This window comes from Leucoraja erinacea, chromosome 31 (assembly GCF_028641065.1).
Source record: "Leucoraja erinacea ecotype New England chromosome 31, Leri_hhj_1, whole genome shotgun sequence".
Classification (NCBI taxonomy): Eukaryota; Metazoa; Chordata; class Chondrichthyes; order Rajiformes; family Rajidae; genus Leucoraja; species Leucoraja erinaceus.
The window spans coordinates 18,847,350-18,864,906 of record NC_073407.1 but is presented as its reverse complement, the minus strand read 5'-3'; the positions used below and the strand labels follow the sequence as shown (position 1 = coordinate 18,864,906).

Sequence of the window (17,557 nt, the reverse complement as noted above, 5' to 3'; positions counted from 1 at the left end):
ATGTCCATGTTATAATCTTGGAACGAACAGATTCTCCATACTTACCATCTGATATTGATCCTTGGATTTCCTGTAAGTTCCTTTACTCCCTCTTCACCTATGACTGCACACCTGTACATGGTACTAACACCATCATCAAGTATGCAGATGATCCAACGGTGATTGGCCTCATCAGCAACAACGATGAGCTGGCCTACAGGGAGGAGGTCCAGCACTTAGCAGCATGGTGCGCTGACAACAACCTGGCCCTTAACTCCAAGAAGACCAAGGAGCTCATTGTAGACTTCAGGAAGTCCAGAGGCGGCACGCACAGCCCCATCCACATTAACGGGACGGAGGTGGAACGTGTTTCTAGCTTCAGGTTCGTGGGAGTCAACATCTCCGATGACCTCTCTTGGACCCACAATACCTCTACTCTGATCAAGAAGGCTCATCAGCGTCTCTTTTTCCTGAGGAGACTGAAGAAGGTCCATCTGTCTCCTCAGATCCTGGTGAACTTCTACTGCTGCACCATCGAGAGCATCCTTACCAACTGCATCACAGTATGGTATGGCAACTGCTCTGTCTCCGACCGGAAGGCATTGCAGAGGGTGGTGAAAATTGCCCAACGCATCACCGGTTCCACGCTCCCCTCCATTGAGTCTGTCCAAAGCAAGCGCTGTCTGCGGAGGGCGCTCAGCATCGCCAAGGACTGCTCTCACCCCAACCATGGACTGTTTACCCTCCTACCATCCGGGAGGCGCTACAGGTCTCTCCGTTGCCGAACCAGCAGGTCGAGGAACAGCTTCTTTCCGGCGGCTGTCACTCTACTCAACAACGTACCTCGGAGACTGCCAATCACCACCCCCCCCCCCCAGACACTTATTATTATTATTTATTCAAATCGTTTGCTATGTCGCTCTTCAAGGGAGATGCTAAATGCATTTCGTTGTCTCTGTACTGTACACTGACAATGACAATTAAATTGAATCTGAATCTGATCTGAATTGAGTATTTGTTTGAATAGAATTTTGTTTTCGACAAATTATTTTGAAGAATTATGGCTACTTTGTTTTGTTTGCTGGGAAATGTTAGGTAGCGACAACATGTGGGTTGTCTGGGAAATGTGGAACTGAATAATCACACAACTCTTCTGGTCATTTCCTGATGTGTTAAATTGTGAAACAGAGTACAAGAAATCTGGGCTGTGATCAGGAATGTAACCATCCAGATCTGTTGCTTCATCATGAACACTATGCATGTTTACCAATGTCTCAGGGAAGGTATTATGCAACTTTGCTCAAGATGTTTATACTCATTATGAATTGAGCCTTTGATTTGTACCTTTACAGCCCAATCATATACTAATGGTAATAATTTACTTCCAAGAAATATACAAAAACTGTTTATGGAAAGACAGGGTGGGTATAATTTGAGAGTGGAACATAATTTAAAAAAACTCAATGTCAGAACAACTCTGTGCATAGCAATCTGTGGTGTGAATTTGTGGAATGGTCTGGAACAGGAGATCAAACTTAGCACAAGCATAATTCAGTTTAAAAAGATGTACAAAAACACTTGTTTAAAAGGATATTGGGATGAGGATAATGAGGATTGTGATATTTGTTATACTGATTGTATTGGGAAGGGTGATTATAGAGTGATGGGTTGTATATATGACTAAGATACTGTATAGTATATGCGGGTTTTTTATTTTCTTTTTCTTTTTTTCTTTTTTGTATGGCTTTGTAAATATTTGATTAGTGTTCAAATGTAAATAATTTGGTGTACATATAGTGGCTGGTGTACATATGGTGTACATATAGCTGCTAAATTTGTATAAGATAATTACAAGCAGTTGAATAAGGGGTGGGAATTAATAAGCTTTGGCTTCTTCCTGCTCCTTTTCGGACACATATGATTTCATTTATTTATAGATATTGTTTATGACACTTTATAAATATTCTTGTTTTGTTTTTTTTTTTTGTATGCTGTTTCACATTTGCTTTTTATTCTTTTATTCTGTTCGAAATAAATAAATAAATGGTCTCACTTTTAGTTTTAATGTGTCAGGTTAAATTGTGCAATGTTAACGAAATTAAACAAGAAAAGATATTTGTAGGCTTCTGATCCATCCATCCATAAGCTAGGGTACAGACCAAGTCTCCTCTACCTCATTGTGGACATTGGACCTTGTCAATGGAACTGGACACTACAATGCTGTGAACTGTATTCTGTGCTCAGCACTTTTCCCATCACTCTACCCATTGTTCTTGAGTTTGGGTTGATTGTATTTATGTTCGGTATCACCTGATTTGATTGGATAGCATTGCCAAAAAAAGTATTTCAATGTATCTCGGTACACGTGACAATAATAAATCTAAACCTATATACCGAATGAAAATTAAATCGGTGTTCTGATGCTCTTAGCAATATTGGCCGATATTGGGTGTTTCAGAAGGTGTTAATAACCATAAAGCATTGAGACCGTCTGTGTTAAGAGTCCCTGGCTTTATTATTTGGATAAACTTATTGTATGGTAATTGACCATGCCGAAGGGTGTGACGTTAATGACATGCTGCTAATGTGAGTATGAAATTAGCAAAGGATTAAAAAAGGCAGTGACTACTGGTGATTGGAAGGAAGTGCAGGAGGGTTGGGGACCGTTGTTGTACGTGCTACATAGAAATGATCGCGCAAAAGATACAGGGAGAGCATTTTCATAATTTATCAGTGATGCAAAAACTAGCAGCAGCAGAAAATATTGAGCAAAATAGTAGTGGACTTTAGAAGGATAGGGCGAGTCTGGTGAATGAGCAGACACAAGTCAGGTAAGGTTTAGTCGGTAATTGGAAGCGATGCATTTGAGGGGAGCAACACAAAGAGTCAGCATTATCTGAACGCTTCAGTCTTGAGGGATGATGCCAGGGTTGGGGTGTGGGGTTTGGCAAGAAATGTTGTGTGGAAAGTCTATGAGATATTTGGCTTTGTTAACAAAGGCATTGAATGGAGAAGTAAGGAAACCATGCTCAAGCTTTACTTGCCCAGTTTACTGGGATGACACCGGGAATGGAGAAGTTTGGCCATTAGTAGAATCTGGTGAAACATACTTCCCTTTACAGCAAAAAGGTTAACATCTTGGATCCCTAATGTCAATATTTTGATCGTGTAAGTTGGGAAAAGCTTTTTCTTCCAGGATGTAGTGCAGTAAAGAGATTCAGGTGTGAGATTATTTGTCGTCTCTGGACTCTCATCCAAGCAGCCATTGTTGAGTGAGTTTTGCTGGACTTCTCAACATGGCCTAAATGCATCCTGACTTGAATACAACTTGTGTAACAGTGGGTGTTCTGCGGTGATCAACAGCAGGAAACCTAGAAACGTTTTTATTATCCTTAAGCGGGGGGGATTGCAACTGTTGCCGCATTGTTAGTGTGTGAAATCCGGGGAGAGCACGAGTTTTGTTTAAAGATGCCACATTGAAACTGGCTCTTTGGCCCACTGAGTCCACACCAACATCGATCACCTGCTCACACTATTTTGTTATCTCACTTTCACATCCACTCCCTACACACAAACCCGGATCTCTGGCGCTACGAGACATCAGCTCTGCCAACTGTGCCACTGTGCTGGATAATGGCTGGGCTGCTGCTCAGGGCATCAAAGTGCCTAATTGTGCTTTCTGGCTGGGATGAATGAAGTGAACTAATATGTGGTTACCTACTGTTACTGATCATTTATTATATTGTTACTATATAACTATTTGTTGTAATACTGCATTGATGTACCCGTTAAGCTACAGAAAGCAAGAACTATAACAAATAAAAATATTTGGCCTGCTTTAATTTGACTGCTGACTGAACAATCCAGAACATTCTGATACAGCATTTCATTGTGTATCATTGCACTCAAATTCATTGGAGAGAATTATTTCTCTTTTTTAAAAAAAGCTGTTAATCTAAATTGTTTGTATGGTTTAATTCCTAGCAACAGCGCTTTTGTAGACGAAAACGTTCTGGTACACAAAGTAATTAAAAATTAAGCTACATTATCAACAATTTGTTTCCATCAACACTCCTGCCACTTCTCTTTTTTTTTACCAATCACCTTCTAAATAAATAAACGAATAACTAAAAATGTATAAAATTAGATTAAAATTTTAAATTTGTAAGTTTTAAAATCTTTTTAGAGGTTCAAAATGCCATGCTATAGCAAAAGCCCTGCTTGAAGAGTTTAGTTATGTTTGTTATAAATTACCTGTATAACTGTTTGGTACGCCACATTGCTACCTTAATAACTATAAGATACTTTGTATTGCTATCAATCTGCACTGTAATTGCATTTTAGATGCATTTATTTAACTAAAATGTGGATTCCTTCATCTGCCAGATACATAGAAAACTGGTGAATGAATATTTCTCTAATGGAACCCCACTTTTATTTCACCTTTTCTGAAGGTGTTAAATTTTGCTTTGCTTTGAAATGAGGCACTAACACAAAAAGTACATTTAACACCCAAGAAATGATTGCACTTTAAAAGTCTACGTGGACAGCTTGGTTTATTTTTGTTTGTTTGCCCTTTGATAGCTTTCTTATTCTTTGCCTTCATGAGGTTCACTTCTGTGACATTGCATGAAAATAGGAACTAACTGTGAAAGAATTGCTAATAATTCTTCCATTAGGACAATTTGTTTTATTTTCACACATGAACAATTTAACTGTATTTTAATGCTTAACCAACCCGATTGTGGGAGTGGCGGCTGGAGCAGTTGGTGCATTTAGAACACAATGTGATTTTATGCTTTAGTGAAGTTGCTTTGGGCTTTTCTGGGGATCTGTTTCATTGAACGAATCCATCCAGACAACTTGTTACTGTATGCTTTTTCAGCGATTTTTATTTTGGCAACATTTTCTCTGATATTGATTTTTGCCAAGTCCTAGTTTGTTTCAACCACTTCACATCTATTCCCAACATCTTTAGACAATTCTATCACTGTGTGGGTCAGAATGCCATTCCAAATCACTTTTGAAGGTCAACAAAACAAAGGTGCAAGTCCTGAACTTCGTTATGTTCCCTGTCGCTGTCATTCATAAGTGCAATTACATTACCTGGAAATTAGTAATTTGAAACATTTGCCTAATGTTAGACATTTATTGTTGAGGAATGCTAATGTGGTAGATGTAGTTTGAGGGAATTCTGAAATTCATAAGGTCATATGTGATAGGAGCAGAATTAGGCCATTCGACCCATCAAGTCTACCCTGCCATTCAATCATGGCTGATCTATCTCTCCCTCCTAACCCCATTCTCCTGCCTTCTCCCCATAACCCCTGATTAAGTCTCATAAATAATTTGTGCCATGAGATGAGTTTAGATCTGTTTGCCACAGAAAGTGGTTGGTACTTGACTGGAGTCAAAATATCATGAGTCTCAATTCTCAATCCAGAACTCCTTATAAATGAAATGAAATGATTGAAATGAAATGAAATGATTCAATTTATTGTCATTGTCAGTGTACAGTACAGAGACAACGAAATGCATTTTTAGCATCTCCCTTGAAAGGGAGACACAGGGCGTCGCGGTGTGCCCGCGCCTGCCGCCGTAACATTCCATTACAGGCAAAGGTGGGTGAAGTGTCTTGCCCAAGGACACAACGACAGTATGCACTCCAAGCGGGATTTGAACCGGCTACCTTCCGGTCGCCAGCCGAACTCTTAGCCCATTGTGCTATCTGTCGAGCATGAGAACTATTAAATAGAAAAAGTTAAAACAATACGAGTATCAGAAGCATGTCAATAGCAAGCCATGTTGTGCAGTGAGGAAGCATGTAACATTTAAAATCTATTACCAAAGTGTGTAAGAAGCTTCTTGGTTATTCTGCAAAGAATTGTCATCTGATGTGTAATAAGAAGTGAGATTCTGCTTTTATTTCCTGTGTAAAAATCCCTTGTTAGTTCAAAAGGTTTTGATTATTTTTTTACGTGGAATCTTGAAACAAAACAGACAAGCCAGGTTTCATTGCTTCAGTTTGAAATTTTTATTTCAATAAAGTTTCAGAAACTTTTAATTTCAAACAATGGAAGTCTAAGCCCCAATGAGACTAGCAAAGGCCGAGTAAGGTACTTCACAGCTAAATAGTGAACCGTTGTACAGAACGTTCAAACATTTGCAACTAAGGCAATAATGATACTGTTGTCTGCGGATGACCATTTTATGGCAAATCTGTTTCTATAGCAACAGACACACACAGAAAAGCAAATGGAATAGAAAAAACCCAAAGTAAAAAAATGAAAAATTAAGATAAAATGAAACAAGGTTGAAATGTGTTCAGAATGGTACCAACATGTATCTGAGGTATTCTGATGGCTGGCTTTTCAACTGTATTATCAGATTCTTTTTAAACGAAATAAATTTAAAATAATGTATTAGAATTCTAGATTCTTCACATAGTTCCTTCAAAGTAAAAAAAATAACCATGAATTAAAAAGCGCTTAATGCATTTTCCTATACAGTACGTTTAAACTCTGCATAATACCGTATAGATTTGAAACACTGAAATATTCTTCTCTTCAAAGCACCAAATTTACACATTAAACAAGCCACAAAAGAACTCCACACAACTTTCCAAGACCAGTTGGGTGCTGAAGCAACATGTTTACAACTACAAAAAAGACAGATCTACTTTGAAACATAGACATCTGTAAAAGGGAGAGGCGTTTGTTTTTTTTTAACTATGATTTTAAAACATTTAAATAACATTAAATAGCAGACTGTAAAATATTGATCCACTGTATACAACATAGCACGTAGAAACATTTTACACAATTTTAAAAGGTGGAAAATCTACCATTTCAGTAAAGATCTAGTTCCTTTTTAATTAATAAAGCTTCCCTAAATATTAATTACAGCTTTCAAGGGCAACTCTGTACAAACAGAAGCAGTATTCAAAATAAAGAACTTAAAAAACAGTATAGCTTTCAAAAATACTTTAACTCTCAACAACTTTCCAACTTTACTCTTTTAAAAGGTCTGTCAGTGACACAGGAATGGTCGGCTGCTTTCATCCCTCCCCAAAGCACAATTACAATTATCCCTTAAAATACTAAAGGCACTCTGGACATAATTAAGTTAATAGGTAAGGAGAAGTGGGCAGGTGAAATAGGGATGAGGGTTCTCGCCCTACTCAGTAAGTAGAAACGCTATCCGGGGCAGCCACGTTTGTCCTGTCGGAATTGCATAGCACCACTGTGTCTGAACTGACATACGCATGGAAATAAATCTGAGAATGTGAGCACCAGTACCAGGAAATGAGAGGTAGAAAATCACCCTGGGAAACTCATTTTATTAGCACCGTGTTTTAAATCTTGAAAATTATCTGGTGCAAATGCACCATTCTTTTCTCCGATTTCCCCTTGCCTGAAACCAGTCAATTGGGCCAAGCATCTGCAGGTCTGCAGGCCAACTCTCTAATGGTTCATACATTAAATTAAGTCTCATGGATTTAGAAAATTTCAACAACTCTTACAAGTTCCCCTTTCCCTTCCACTATTGCACATTGGTGATGCTTATCAGGCATGTAGCCCCCAGCTATTTAGTCACTCTTTTAGAAGTCTCCTAACCTTTGGCTGCGCATGACTTGTTATGTAGTTTCACAGCTACTGGAAACCAATTTGCTTTTTTTCCCCCACAAAACTGATTTTCTGCAACCCAGTTATAGACTTTCTCATTTCTCTCAACACAATGGCAGAAAGGTTCTTTGGCTACTTGTGGAGATTTTCAATTCTAGTTGTTTTAGCTAAGAACTCTTCCTTCAATCAAGTCTGATAACATTTTCCTTAATTATTATTATTATTTTTTTAAAGCCATTGTTTGCCTTTTCTGATCAGAATGTGACATCTTCACATCATACCAGCAATTTCTTTACTTTAATATGTAATAAAGACCAATTATGCTCTGATGTGGGTTAAAGATTGTTCAGTCAGGAGTTCAGAGAAAGCAGACAGGCCCGACCTCTAGGTGATAATGTATTCCTGGTTTTGGTTGTGGTAAGTTCGAGATGCTGATTATTGGCAGCTGATTGGGGTCTTGTGTGTGAAAAATGAAGTGAGTCTGATGCCATCGGCCATCCTGTATCTGAAAGACAATAATGAGAAAGAATAAGGTCACCAGTTTTATTTTACTTATAATAAAGCTAAAATAATGGGTTTCACTGTAGAGTTAAAAATCACTTTGCTTTCTTTCTGAAGGATGGTAATGGCAATTATAATTTCACATTTGTTCCCTAGGATAGAATTTAAACCCTGTCAGTAAATGCATATACCCCTGGTGGCCTTGGCTTGAGCTGGCCAAAAAGCCCTGGAATCCCTTCACTAAATCTCTCTTACTTCTTTGGTTGCTTCCTAAATCCTTCTCCTTTAACCTGATCTAATATTGTCAAATACAATATCATTTGCCATACTGTTCGATGATGCTCCTGCATGTCTTCCATAACAGCAAATGTTGTGTTGTTGATATGAGGCACGGAAATGCTCTTGACCATGACCCCATATCATTAATAATTTGTCATCAAGCCTGGTTAGGATGTGAGGTGACAAATTGGAAAATGTCGCTATGGAACAATTGAGATGCCCCGTTCTCCCGAGTTAATGCTGGGCATCATGTAACATACAGAACTTTTACCTCTGCATTGGGTGCAAAATAAGAAGCAACAAAATGCAGCAATACATTAGTAATGTAAAGAACAAAGGCACAAGGTGAAGATGGATTTGACTCAAGGTGATCTGTACCCGGCAATCATCCAGCAGCACTTTCGGAATAAACTGCCCTCCTGCCTCCAGCACCAGGCCATTCCAGGATTTGAACTTGACAGCCTGTTTAAATGGCTTGTTAGAGCTTCCATCCGTCCAGACTGGCACATTGAGGCAGTGAATGGTAATGTGTTGGACTGCCTCGGAGCTCAGCAAATGCAAAAAGTTCATCTGGACTCTTCCCATTGAAAACTCCAACTGAAACCAGAGAAAAGAATGAAAATCCAGTTTGTTAGAATCTGGTTTAATAGGGCTAGAAAGCTTCAACTAGCATTGTACACCACTAATTCTGATCCCTACAAACACAGCAATAATTATTAGTAAATAAAACATGCAACATTAATTACAAGAAGTACTTTTATTATTTTAATTGTCTAGTAGTTTATCTTTCACCTTCAACTTAAAGGATAGTTTCAATCAGTTTTTCTTTTTTTCAATGAGATGGACATTGAAGAAGCACGTTTAAGCAGTGGTTTCAATATTCCAATAGCAATAACACAAACCTGAAGATTTGGAGTTGTTGAAGCTATGTTTAGAAAATGGCTACTAAAAAGAGGACATAGAATATATAAAGGATTCTACAAGTGTACAAAAACGAACAGATGACAAAAATAGATGTGTTCAAACAGGGTTAATAATTAGCAAGAAGGTACTCTGCACTGCCTCAATCACAAGGATGTCCTTCTTGTGAAGGCTAATGGAGTAACACATGCAATTTGATCTCCATACCTAAGGAAATACATAATTGTCTTAGAGGGAGTGCAATGAATGTTCACTGTAGGATAGAATTTAGGGTAGTTGGCATAGCTTGAGAGATTGAGCAATAAAGGTCAAAAGTATCTGGAATTTAGAAGAACGAGAGGAGGTCTCTTTGAAACATACAAGAGTAATAGGGTATCTGTTGAGAAAGTTTACTTTGGCTGAAGAATGTAGAATTCTGGTCCAAATGACGTCCATTTAGGACTAAAATGAGGTAAAAGATCTCATACGAGATAGTTGCGAGTTGGAATTTTCTGCCCTAGAGTCTGTTGCTGAGTTTTTTCAAGACAAGATTAAGATGGCTACGATTAAGGTGAAGGGCAAGGATGGACTATGGGAGATTGAGGTTAGAAGGGCTGGACAGCCCACTCCTCCTGCTTCTTGCGTTCTATTTATTGTGTAACTCTTTGCATATGTTTAAAGCATTATTACAATATTTGATCAATAATTATACAGAATGCCCAACTATCATTAGGATCAAGATGAATGTACACACATCATTGAATCATGGCCTGATACAGCATGGGAGGCCATTTTCCTTGTCATGCCCTGTGGCTCTCAGCAAAAGCTGTCCTAATTTAATTACATATCTCATATGTTCACTCATAATCCTGCAATTTATTTTTCTTCAAGTACATATCTTAGCTTCTCCTATGTGTTTGCTATTTAAACTTAAAGTTACAGGATGAGGTCAAAATTAAGTTGATAGATATACCATTTTTTTAGCCGAAATTTATAATATAGGTTGAAACCAGAAGCAACATATTCCCATCTTCCTCATTGGAGACCTTTTAATTATCTTTAATTAGACTTTATCTTGCACTCGATATTATATTATGTATCCTTTATCTGTACACTAGTGACAGTTTGATTGTAATCATATATATTTTATTCTTTGACTGGATAGCACGCAATCAGTACATGTGACAATACTAATCTAAACTAATAGAGGTTGCTTTTGCCCTTGTCTTAACCTATGCCCCATCCACTCCTCTCTGTACCTTAAAACTAACGTGTTTTCTCACTTTTCTCAGTATTGATGGATCATTAACTATTTCTCTATCTATAGATGCTACTCGTGCTGCTGAAAGTTTCCCAGCATTTTTTGTTATTTATTTTTTGTTCTGCAATTTTTTAAATTTTCATTTGTAATAGTCGTCTAATTTTGAATTAAAACAATTAAAGTCATAGTTTTGTTGCAGAATTATACTGAACTGTTTGTCTTTCAGACCAAGGTTAAAATGATAGTTGCAATATCTGTTGTGTAACTAGATGCACTAGCTATGTACTCAGCAACTTAAAGTAGAATGCTGCCCTTGTAGCTTGAGGAATTCTGTTACAGGAGGTGGCAATTCACCACCTTGTGTCCATCCTGCTCTGTAATGAAATGACCTTCAGATCCAATCTTAACCTCAGACAAAATCTACCCATTTCAATGTCGAACATGTCAACTGACCCAGCTTTGGCTTCCTTCAGGAGAAAAGTCCTGATTTGCACAACTTTGCGGTTTATGGTTTCTCATTTTCATGGCCAAGATCCAAATATGTGTTCATGTCCAGGACTTGCTCAGTAGAGGAAATAGATGTTTTGTAACTATGTTGGGGAAATCCTTGTATTATGTTAGGCACTTCAATCAAGTTGTCCCCCATCCAAGCAGTCTATGCCAGCATTCATGCTGCATTTGAGGCTCCTCCGATCCTCTGTCAGAAGGAATGCCATCTGTCCATTTCCCTTCACAGATGCTGCCTGACCCACTAAGATCCTCCAGAAACGTTTGTGCCTGCAGTGTCTTCATCCTCTCATCCTTCTACATACAATCATTCTCTCATTTACTTACCCAGCTTGATATTCTACACAATCTAATAATAAAATAAGATTCAAAAACTTTGAATAACCGTTCAAAATTGTTTTTTTTTTAACATTTAGGTAAAACAATCGTCGCTGCACAAAAAAAGAAAAGCACTTGCAGTACCACCAGACACCTCTTGGTAGTGCTATAGTTATGATTTTGTTCCCGCCACAGTCACCTCCTCGCAATAATGGGCACGGCAGCTCTTTACAGCAACCTTCCTCCTCTCATTTTTAAAGTGAGAAAGATAATAACTTATTGGCGGTCCAATTTGAACCTTTAAATGATGGTTATCAAAAATCACAGCAGGATCTTGAAAAACTCGGCAAAGGGGACTGTGGAATGGCTAATGAAGCTTAATGCAGATAAGTGTGAGGTGTTGCATTTTGGAAAGTCAAATCAGTGCAGAACTTTCACAGTGAAGGTTAGGGTCCTGGGGAGTGTTGGAGAGCAGATGGATCTAAGAGTACAGGTATATAGCTCTCTGAAAGCGGCATAACTGGTAGATAGGATAGTTAAGAAGGCTTTTAGTATAGTGGCCTTCATCAGTCAGGGTATTGAGAATACGGTTGGGAATGTTATGTTTCATTTGTACAACATGTTGGTGAGGCTGCATTTGGAGTATTGTGTTCATTTTTGGTCATTCTGTCACAGGAAGTCATTAGCCATCCAGTCATTCAGCTGGAAAGAGTGCAGAGGAGATTTAGAAGGATGTTGCCAGGACTCAAGGGCCTGAGCTATAGGGAAAGGTTGGGCAGATTAGGACCTTGGAGCACAGAGGGCAAATGGGTGATCATGAATAAAATCATGAGGGGAATAGACAGGGTGAATGCACAGTATTTTACCCAGAGTAGATAGAAGGCATAGGTTTAAGGTGAGAGGTGAAAGATTTAATAGGAGATTGAGGAGCAACTTTTTCACTTAGAGGGTGGTGAGTATAGGAACGACCTGCCGGAGGTGATAGTTGAGGCCAAATAACATTTGGACAGGTACATGGATAGGAAAGGTCTAGATGGATATGGGCCAAATGTGGGCAAGTTGGACTGCAGTAAATGTTTTTTGTCGGCATTAACAAGCTAGGCTGAAGGGCTTATTTCTGGCCAGACTCTGTTGCTTGTCCCTGCCTGAACATTGTTCAGCTCTTGCATGGATGGCTTCATTTGCGGAGTAGCTGTGAATGGAGTTTTGTGCAGGGATATTTACAAAAAGATTTGGATTAATGACGGAAGTGGGCCAAGAAATGGCAGATGGAATTTAACTCAGACAAGTTTGAGATGATGCATTTTGGCAAGTCAATACTGGGGCCCTGAAGGGTGTTGTAGAGCAGAGAGACTTATAGACAGAAGTACTAAGTTCCTTGAAAGTGGCGACACAAGTGGACAGGGTGGTAAAGAAGCCGTTTTGTACACTGACCATCATCAGTAAGAGTATTAAGTACAGGAGTTGACACATCATTTTATAGTTCTACAAGACTTTGAGATCACTTTATTGGGTGCAGTTCTAGTTTCCCTACTTTAGGAAAGATGTCATTAAGTGTGCAGAAAAGATTCACAAGGATGTTGCCAGATTTTGAGGGCTTGGAGAGGAAGGGTAGACTGGGTCTTTTATTCCTTGGAATGTATGAGGCTAAGGTGGTAAAATGACAATAAACTAAAGTGAGACTAAGGGTTGACATTACAGAGGTAGATACAATCTTTTAGTTTAGTTTAGGTTTGAGATACAGCGTGGAAACAGGTCCTTCAACCCACCGAGTCCGCACCAACCAGTGATCCCTGCACATTAACACTATCCTACACAGACTAGGGACAATTTTACATTTACACCACGGCAATTAACCTACAAACCTGTGCATCTTTGGAAACTGAAGATCTAGGAGAAAACCCACGCAGGTCACAGAGAGAACGTACAAGCTCCGTACAGACAGTACCCGGAGTCAGGATTGAACCTAGGTCTCAGGTGCTGTAAGGCAGTAGCTCTACTGCTACACCGCCCTTGAGAGGCATAGATGGGTTGAATGGTCACAGTTCTTTTCCCAGAGTAGAGGAGTGCAGAAACAGAGGACATTTATTTAAGGTGAGAGAGGAAAGATTTAAGAGATCTGAGGGGCATTGTCGTGGTGTGTATATAGAACAAGCTGCTAGAGAAAACTGTACAGGCGGGTACAGTGACAAAATTTAAAAAGAGTGTCCAAACAAGGGTAAATGGGATTAGCTCAGTTACAAAACCTGGCCGGCATGGATGAATTAGGGTGACGGAACAGTTTGTGTTGTATGACTCTATAGGTTAGAACATAGCCTTACCTTTGACACAGTGATGGGCTTGAGACAGGTTTGTCCGCCATTAGTGAAGTTACAGGCTACTTCAATTGTGTCAGAAGTACAACCAAGGTTGGGATCAATCCAGTAAGTGCCTAAATATGACATAAAAGAATAAGAAACATAATTGTACGCAAGCAACAGGTGGAAGCTGGGAAATGCACCGTTTTGATTTTCTATGTAAAATGGTCTGCGGTCCACATATCTAGCCAGCTAGGCTAAAGTGGGATTGACCTGTAATTGGATACTTACTACTCAAAACATATTCAGAAACTGCCTAAAAATTGAGATAATTGAATGTCCTTGGTACAAGTGGTAGACGCTGATAGCAAGTATGCATCTGAGTCTATGCTGTAGAGCATGTGGGATATAGCATTGCAATTTGTGTTTTATTCATCCAGCAGTTTGAGAGTTGTCTAGGTCTGTGTACAACTAGGCTTTTAAAGGAAATAACAAACTTTCTTTCTTGACAGGTCTTGACTTCCAACCAGTCAATTTCAATCTGGAGAAGTTCATGCTATCAACATGGAGAGAAGTCAAGAAGTCAAGAATGTTTTATTGTCATATGTCCCGGACAGGACAATGAAATTCTTACTTGCTGCAGCACAACAGAATATGTGAATATGTAAACATTGTAATCATGGGGAAAAAAAGTTCAATAAATAACAAATATAGTGCAAATAATAATATAGTATTTTGCAATTCAGAGCTCATAGCTTATTAGATATGTTTCATAGCCTGATGGCTGTGGGGAAGCAGCTGTTCCTGAACCTGGACGTTACAGTCTTCATGATGGCAGTGGTGAGATAAGTGTGTGGCCAGGATGGTGTGAGTCCTTGATGAATTTAGCTGCCTTTTTGAGGCAGCGACTACGATAGATCCCTTCAACGGTGGGAGGTCAAAGCGGGTGATGGACTGGGCAGTGGTCACAACTTTTTGTAGACTTTTTCGCTCCTGGACGTTCAAGTTGCCGAACCAGGCCACGATGCAACCCGTCAGTATGCTCTCTACCGTGCTCCTGCAGAAGTCTAGGAGAATCCTCTTTGACATACTGAATCTCCGTAATCTTCTCAGGAAGTAGAGTCGCTGATGTACCTTCTTTACAATTGCATCGGTGTGCTGAGTCCAGGAAAGATCTTCTGATATATGCACGTCCAGGAATTTGAAGTTATTGATCCTCTCCACCATCGTCCCATTAATATAAACAGGATTGTGGGTCCTCAGGCTGGACCGCTGAGTCTGGGGGAGCTGGGGGTGAGCCATGTCTCTGTGAAGCAGAACACAGAGCATTCCCTCAGCTCCCTTTGGTAAAGCTGCCTTGACCTTAAGTCCTCCACTTTGTTTTCTAGTGACTGTACGTTGGCCAGTAGGATGGTAGTGGAGAGGGGGCCGAAGTCCCCTACGCTTCAGTCTTACTTGTAGTCCTGCCCAACAACCATGTTTCCGTACTCCATGAAGCCCTCCTCTGTGTTTAAAGGTACTGTACTTGCGAGTCTCTGTGAGGTCGGGTATTCCCCTGAGATCGGGGATTCCCTTACAGTTGGCACCTCCAGCTCCGTTGCTGCTGGGAGATCCTGCCCGACGGCCTCGATTCCAGGCTCCATGAAGGCTTCCCCGGTGTTTACAGGTACAGTAATTACTGTACATGCGCTCCTACGCGAGGTCGGGGATTTCCCTCCGATTGGCGATTCCCTTACAGTCACTATCTTCGGGAGTTCGCAGTAGCGCTAATGCATTTAAATGCGTTAGCAGCTCGCTACTTACATCGTTGATTTCTGCAGATTCTTTGATACAGGTGAGCTCAGAAATACTATATTTGAAGATTTTCTGTTGTGCCGCTGGCAAAATGTCGCCGCAGGTAGGCACCGTCTTACATTTGTAGATAGCATTAGAATAGTTAGAAAAGGTCAAACAGGCCTCACGTGCAGTTCTTGCAGAGGATCTGCAGCAGAAATACAAATTTAAAATGCTTTGCAAAGGATCAGAAGAGACACAAGAAAATATTTTTGTACACGATTAATGTTTTGATGCTGAATGTACTGCTTGAAGCAGTGGTGGAAGATCTAATCGTACATTCAATAGGGAATTGGATTAACACGTGACGGGAAAAAGTAGTGGGAAACTGGGAAAGAATAGGGGAGTATGATCAACTGGATAACTTCATCAAAGAGCTGGCAGCCAAATAGATTGCATGGTGTCCATCTGTGCTGCGTCATATACATTAACAATAGGATTCAAATTGTGTGGTAATGTTGGCGTGGGGAGGTACTAAACAGATATCGAAAAACATTGCATTAGTAAAAAGAATCAGTATTAGTGTTAGGGCTACACTTACCATCATTCATTCGCTGCTCACAGTTCATAAGATCACGGCAGACCCGGGCAGGATTGTCCCTGGTTCCCAGAGGGTTCTTTATGCTGTGGATAAGATTACTGAGGTAGTGTAGAGTCTTAAAGATCTCTGCTCCTTGGTCAATCAAAGGTAGGTCTGAATTCTGATAGTTCTGGGTAAGGGAAACAAATACATTATCATGATTCATTATATAATGCAAAATTTATTAAAAAATGGTTTCAAACTGATGAAGGATATTAATGTGCAGATTAGGGGCATTAAGTTACCTCTGTCCTGAGTGTAGTTTTTGATTCAATATAAGCTTGTAAAGCAGCACCGAGCTCTTCTTGTTTCTGAAAATTAGTGGTACAAAATAAGAACATCTAAAATTCTGAAACTCGATGGTAGAGTTGGGACGAAGTAGAAAGTTCTTGGAGCAAGGTAGCAATGGGCTGAGTGCAGCCTTTGATTACAGTCATGACTACAGTAAAAGTGTTAGAAATATTTAACCTTTTTAGGTCTGTACAGCAATCAATGTATATTATAGATTACCCACTCAAATCTGTTATTGTATGTGGAAAATAAAGAATATTATTTTATAATGCTGTATGATGAATTGTACATTGTGCAAAATTTTTAATTCACCCCATTAACTTGTTATAATAGACTTTATTATGAAAGTATCTACCTGTGGTCAACTCTCAGTTGGGTATGTGTTATGAGCAAATTAACAGATTAAATTTAGTAGCCATTTAACAGAATCTGGCATTGTGATACATGAAGAATGAATACATTAAATAATTTTCAATGACTTACGAGTGCGTCTTGAATTCCGGGAAGACCCTGTTCAAAAGATCAAATGTTAGTTAACCAAAAATTAATTTTGGATTATCTATATACATTACAAAAACTCTCATCTTGTTTGTTTGGATGTCTGCATGTGAGTGAGATCCTGAAATTACGCCAAAACAGCAGTACAATTTTTGTACCACCTTACTCACAATTGTCTTTTGGTGTGATTTCATCAAGTTTCGTTCAGATTGGTGTTATATTTTACAAGGTATTCACATTTTTTAATTTACAAAATCCAGTTGAGAAAGAATGACTTGAACACTGCAATGGCAGTTGCAGAGACAGTTACAGCTATGACGTCACAATGGGATCTCATTTGCAAAAATGTTGCAATCACAGAACACTGAGTCCTGGCAGAGGGAGGCAGAACAGGAGGGGGAGGGAGTGCTGGGGGAGGCAGGGGAAGTGGAATTGGAATTTTTTAAAGTCCTGGCAGCAAGCGCTTGCATTTTTTTTTAAAGTTTAAAAAGAGGGAGGATGAAGAGGAGGGGGAGGGAGTGTTGGGGGATAAGGGGAAATGAGCCGCCCCTGTGTAGTTGGGGGCTATGGGTGAATGGTGAAATATTGCGTTGGGGGAACGGGTTGCGTTGGGGGAAAGGGTGAGTGGTGGAATATTGCGTTGGGGGACCCGACCTCCCATGTGACAGGGCTCCAATAGGTCCCACTT

The 17,557-nt window shown here is 39.5% G+C and overlaps 1 protein-coding gene across 2 annotated transcripts in view; it reads right to left on the bottom strand.

Annotated features, from left to right (window-relative positions):
* Positions 1–5,998: 5,998 nt before the first annotated feature.
* col27a1b (collagen, type XXVII, alpha 1b) overlaps positions 5,999–17,557 on the bottom strand; it is a 313,539-nt gene continuing 301,980 nt past the window's right edge. For both annotated transcript variants that reach the window (XM_055660163.1, XM_055660164.1), the window contains exons 56-61: positions 16,855–16,881; positions 16,326–16,391; positions 16,042–16,210; positions 13,692–13,801; positions 8,763–8,981; positions 5,999–8,109 (exon numbers count right to left, since the gene is read on the bottom strand). In XM_055660163.1, coding sequence (XP_055516138.1) covers positions 7,963–8,109; positions 8,763–8,981; positions 13,692–13,801; positions 16,042–16,210; positions 16,326–16,391; positions 16,855–16,881 — 738 coding nt within the window. In that variant the 3' untranslated portion in view covers positions 5,999–7,962. The remainder of the gene's footprint in view (positions 8,110–8,762; positions 8,982–13,691; positions 13,802–16,041; positions 16,211–16,325; positions 16,392–16,854; positions 16,882–17,557) is intronic.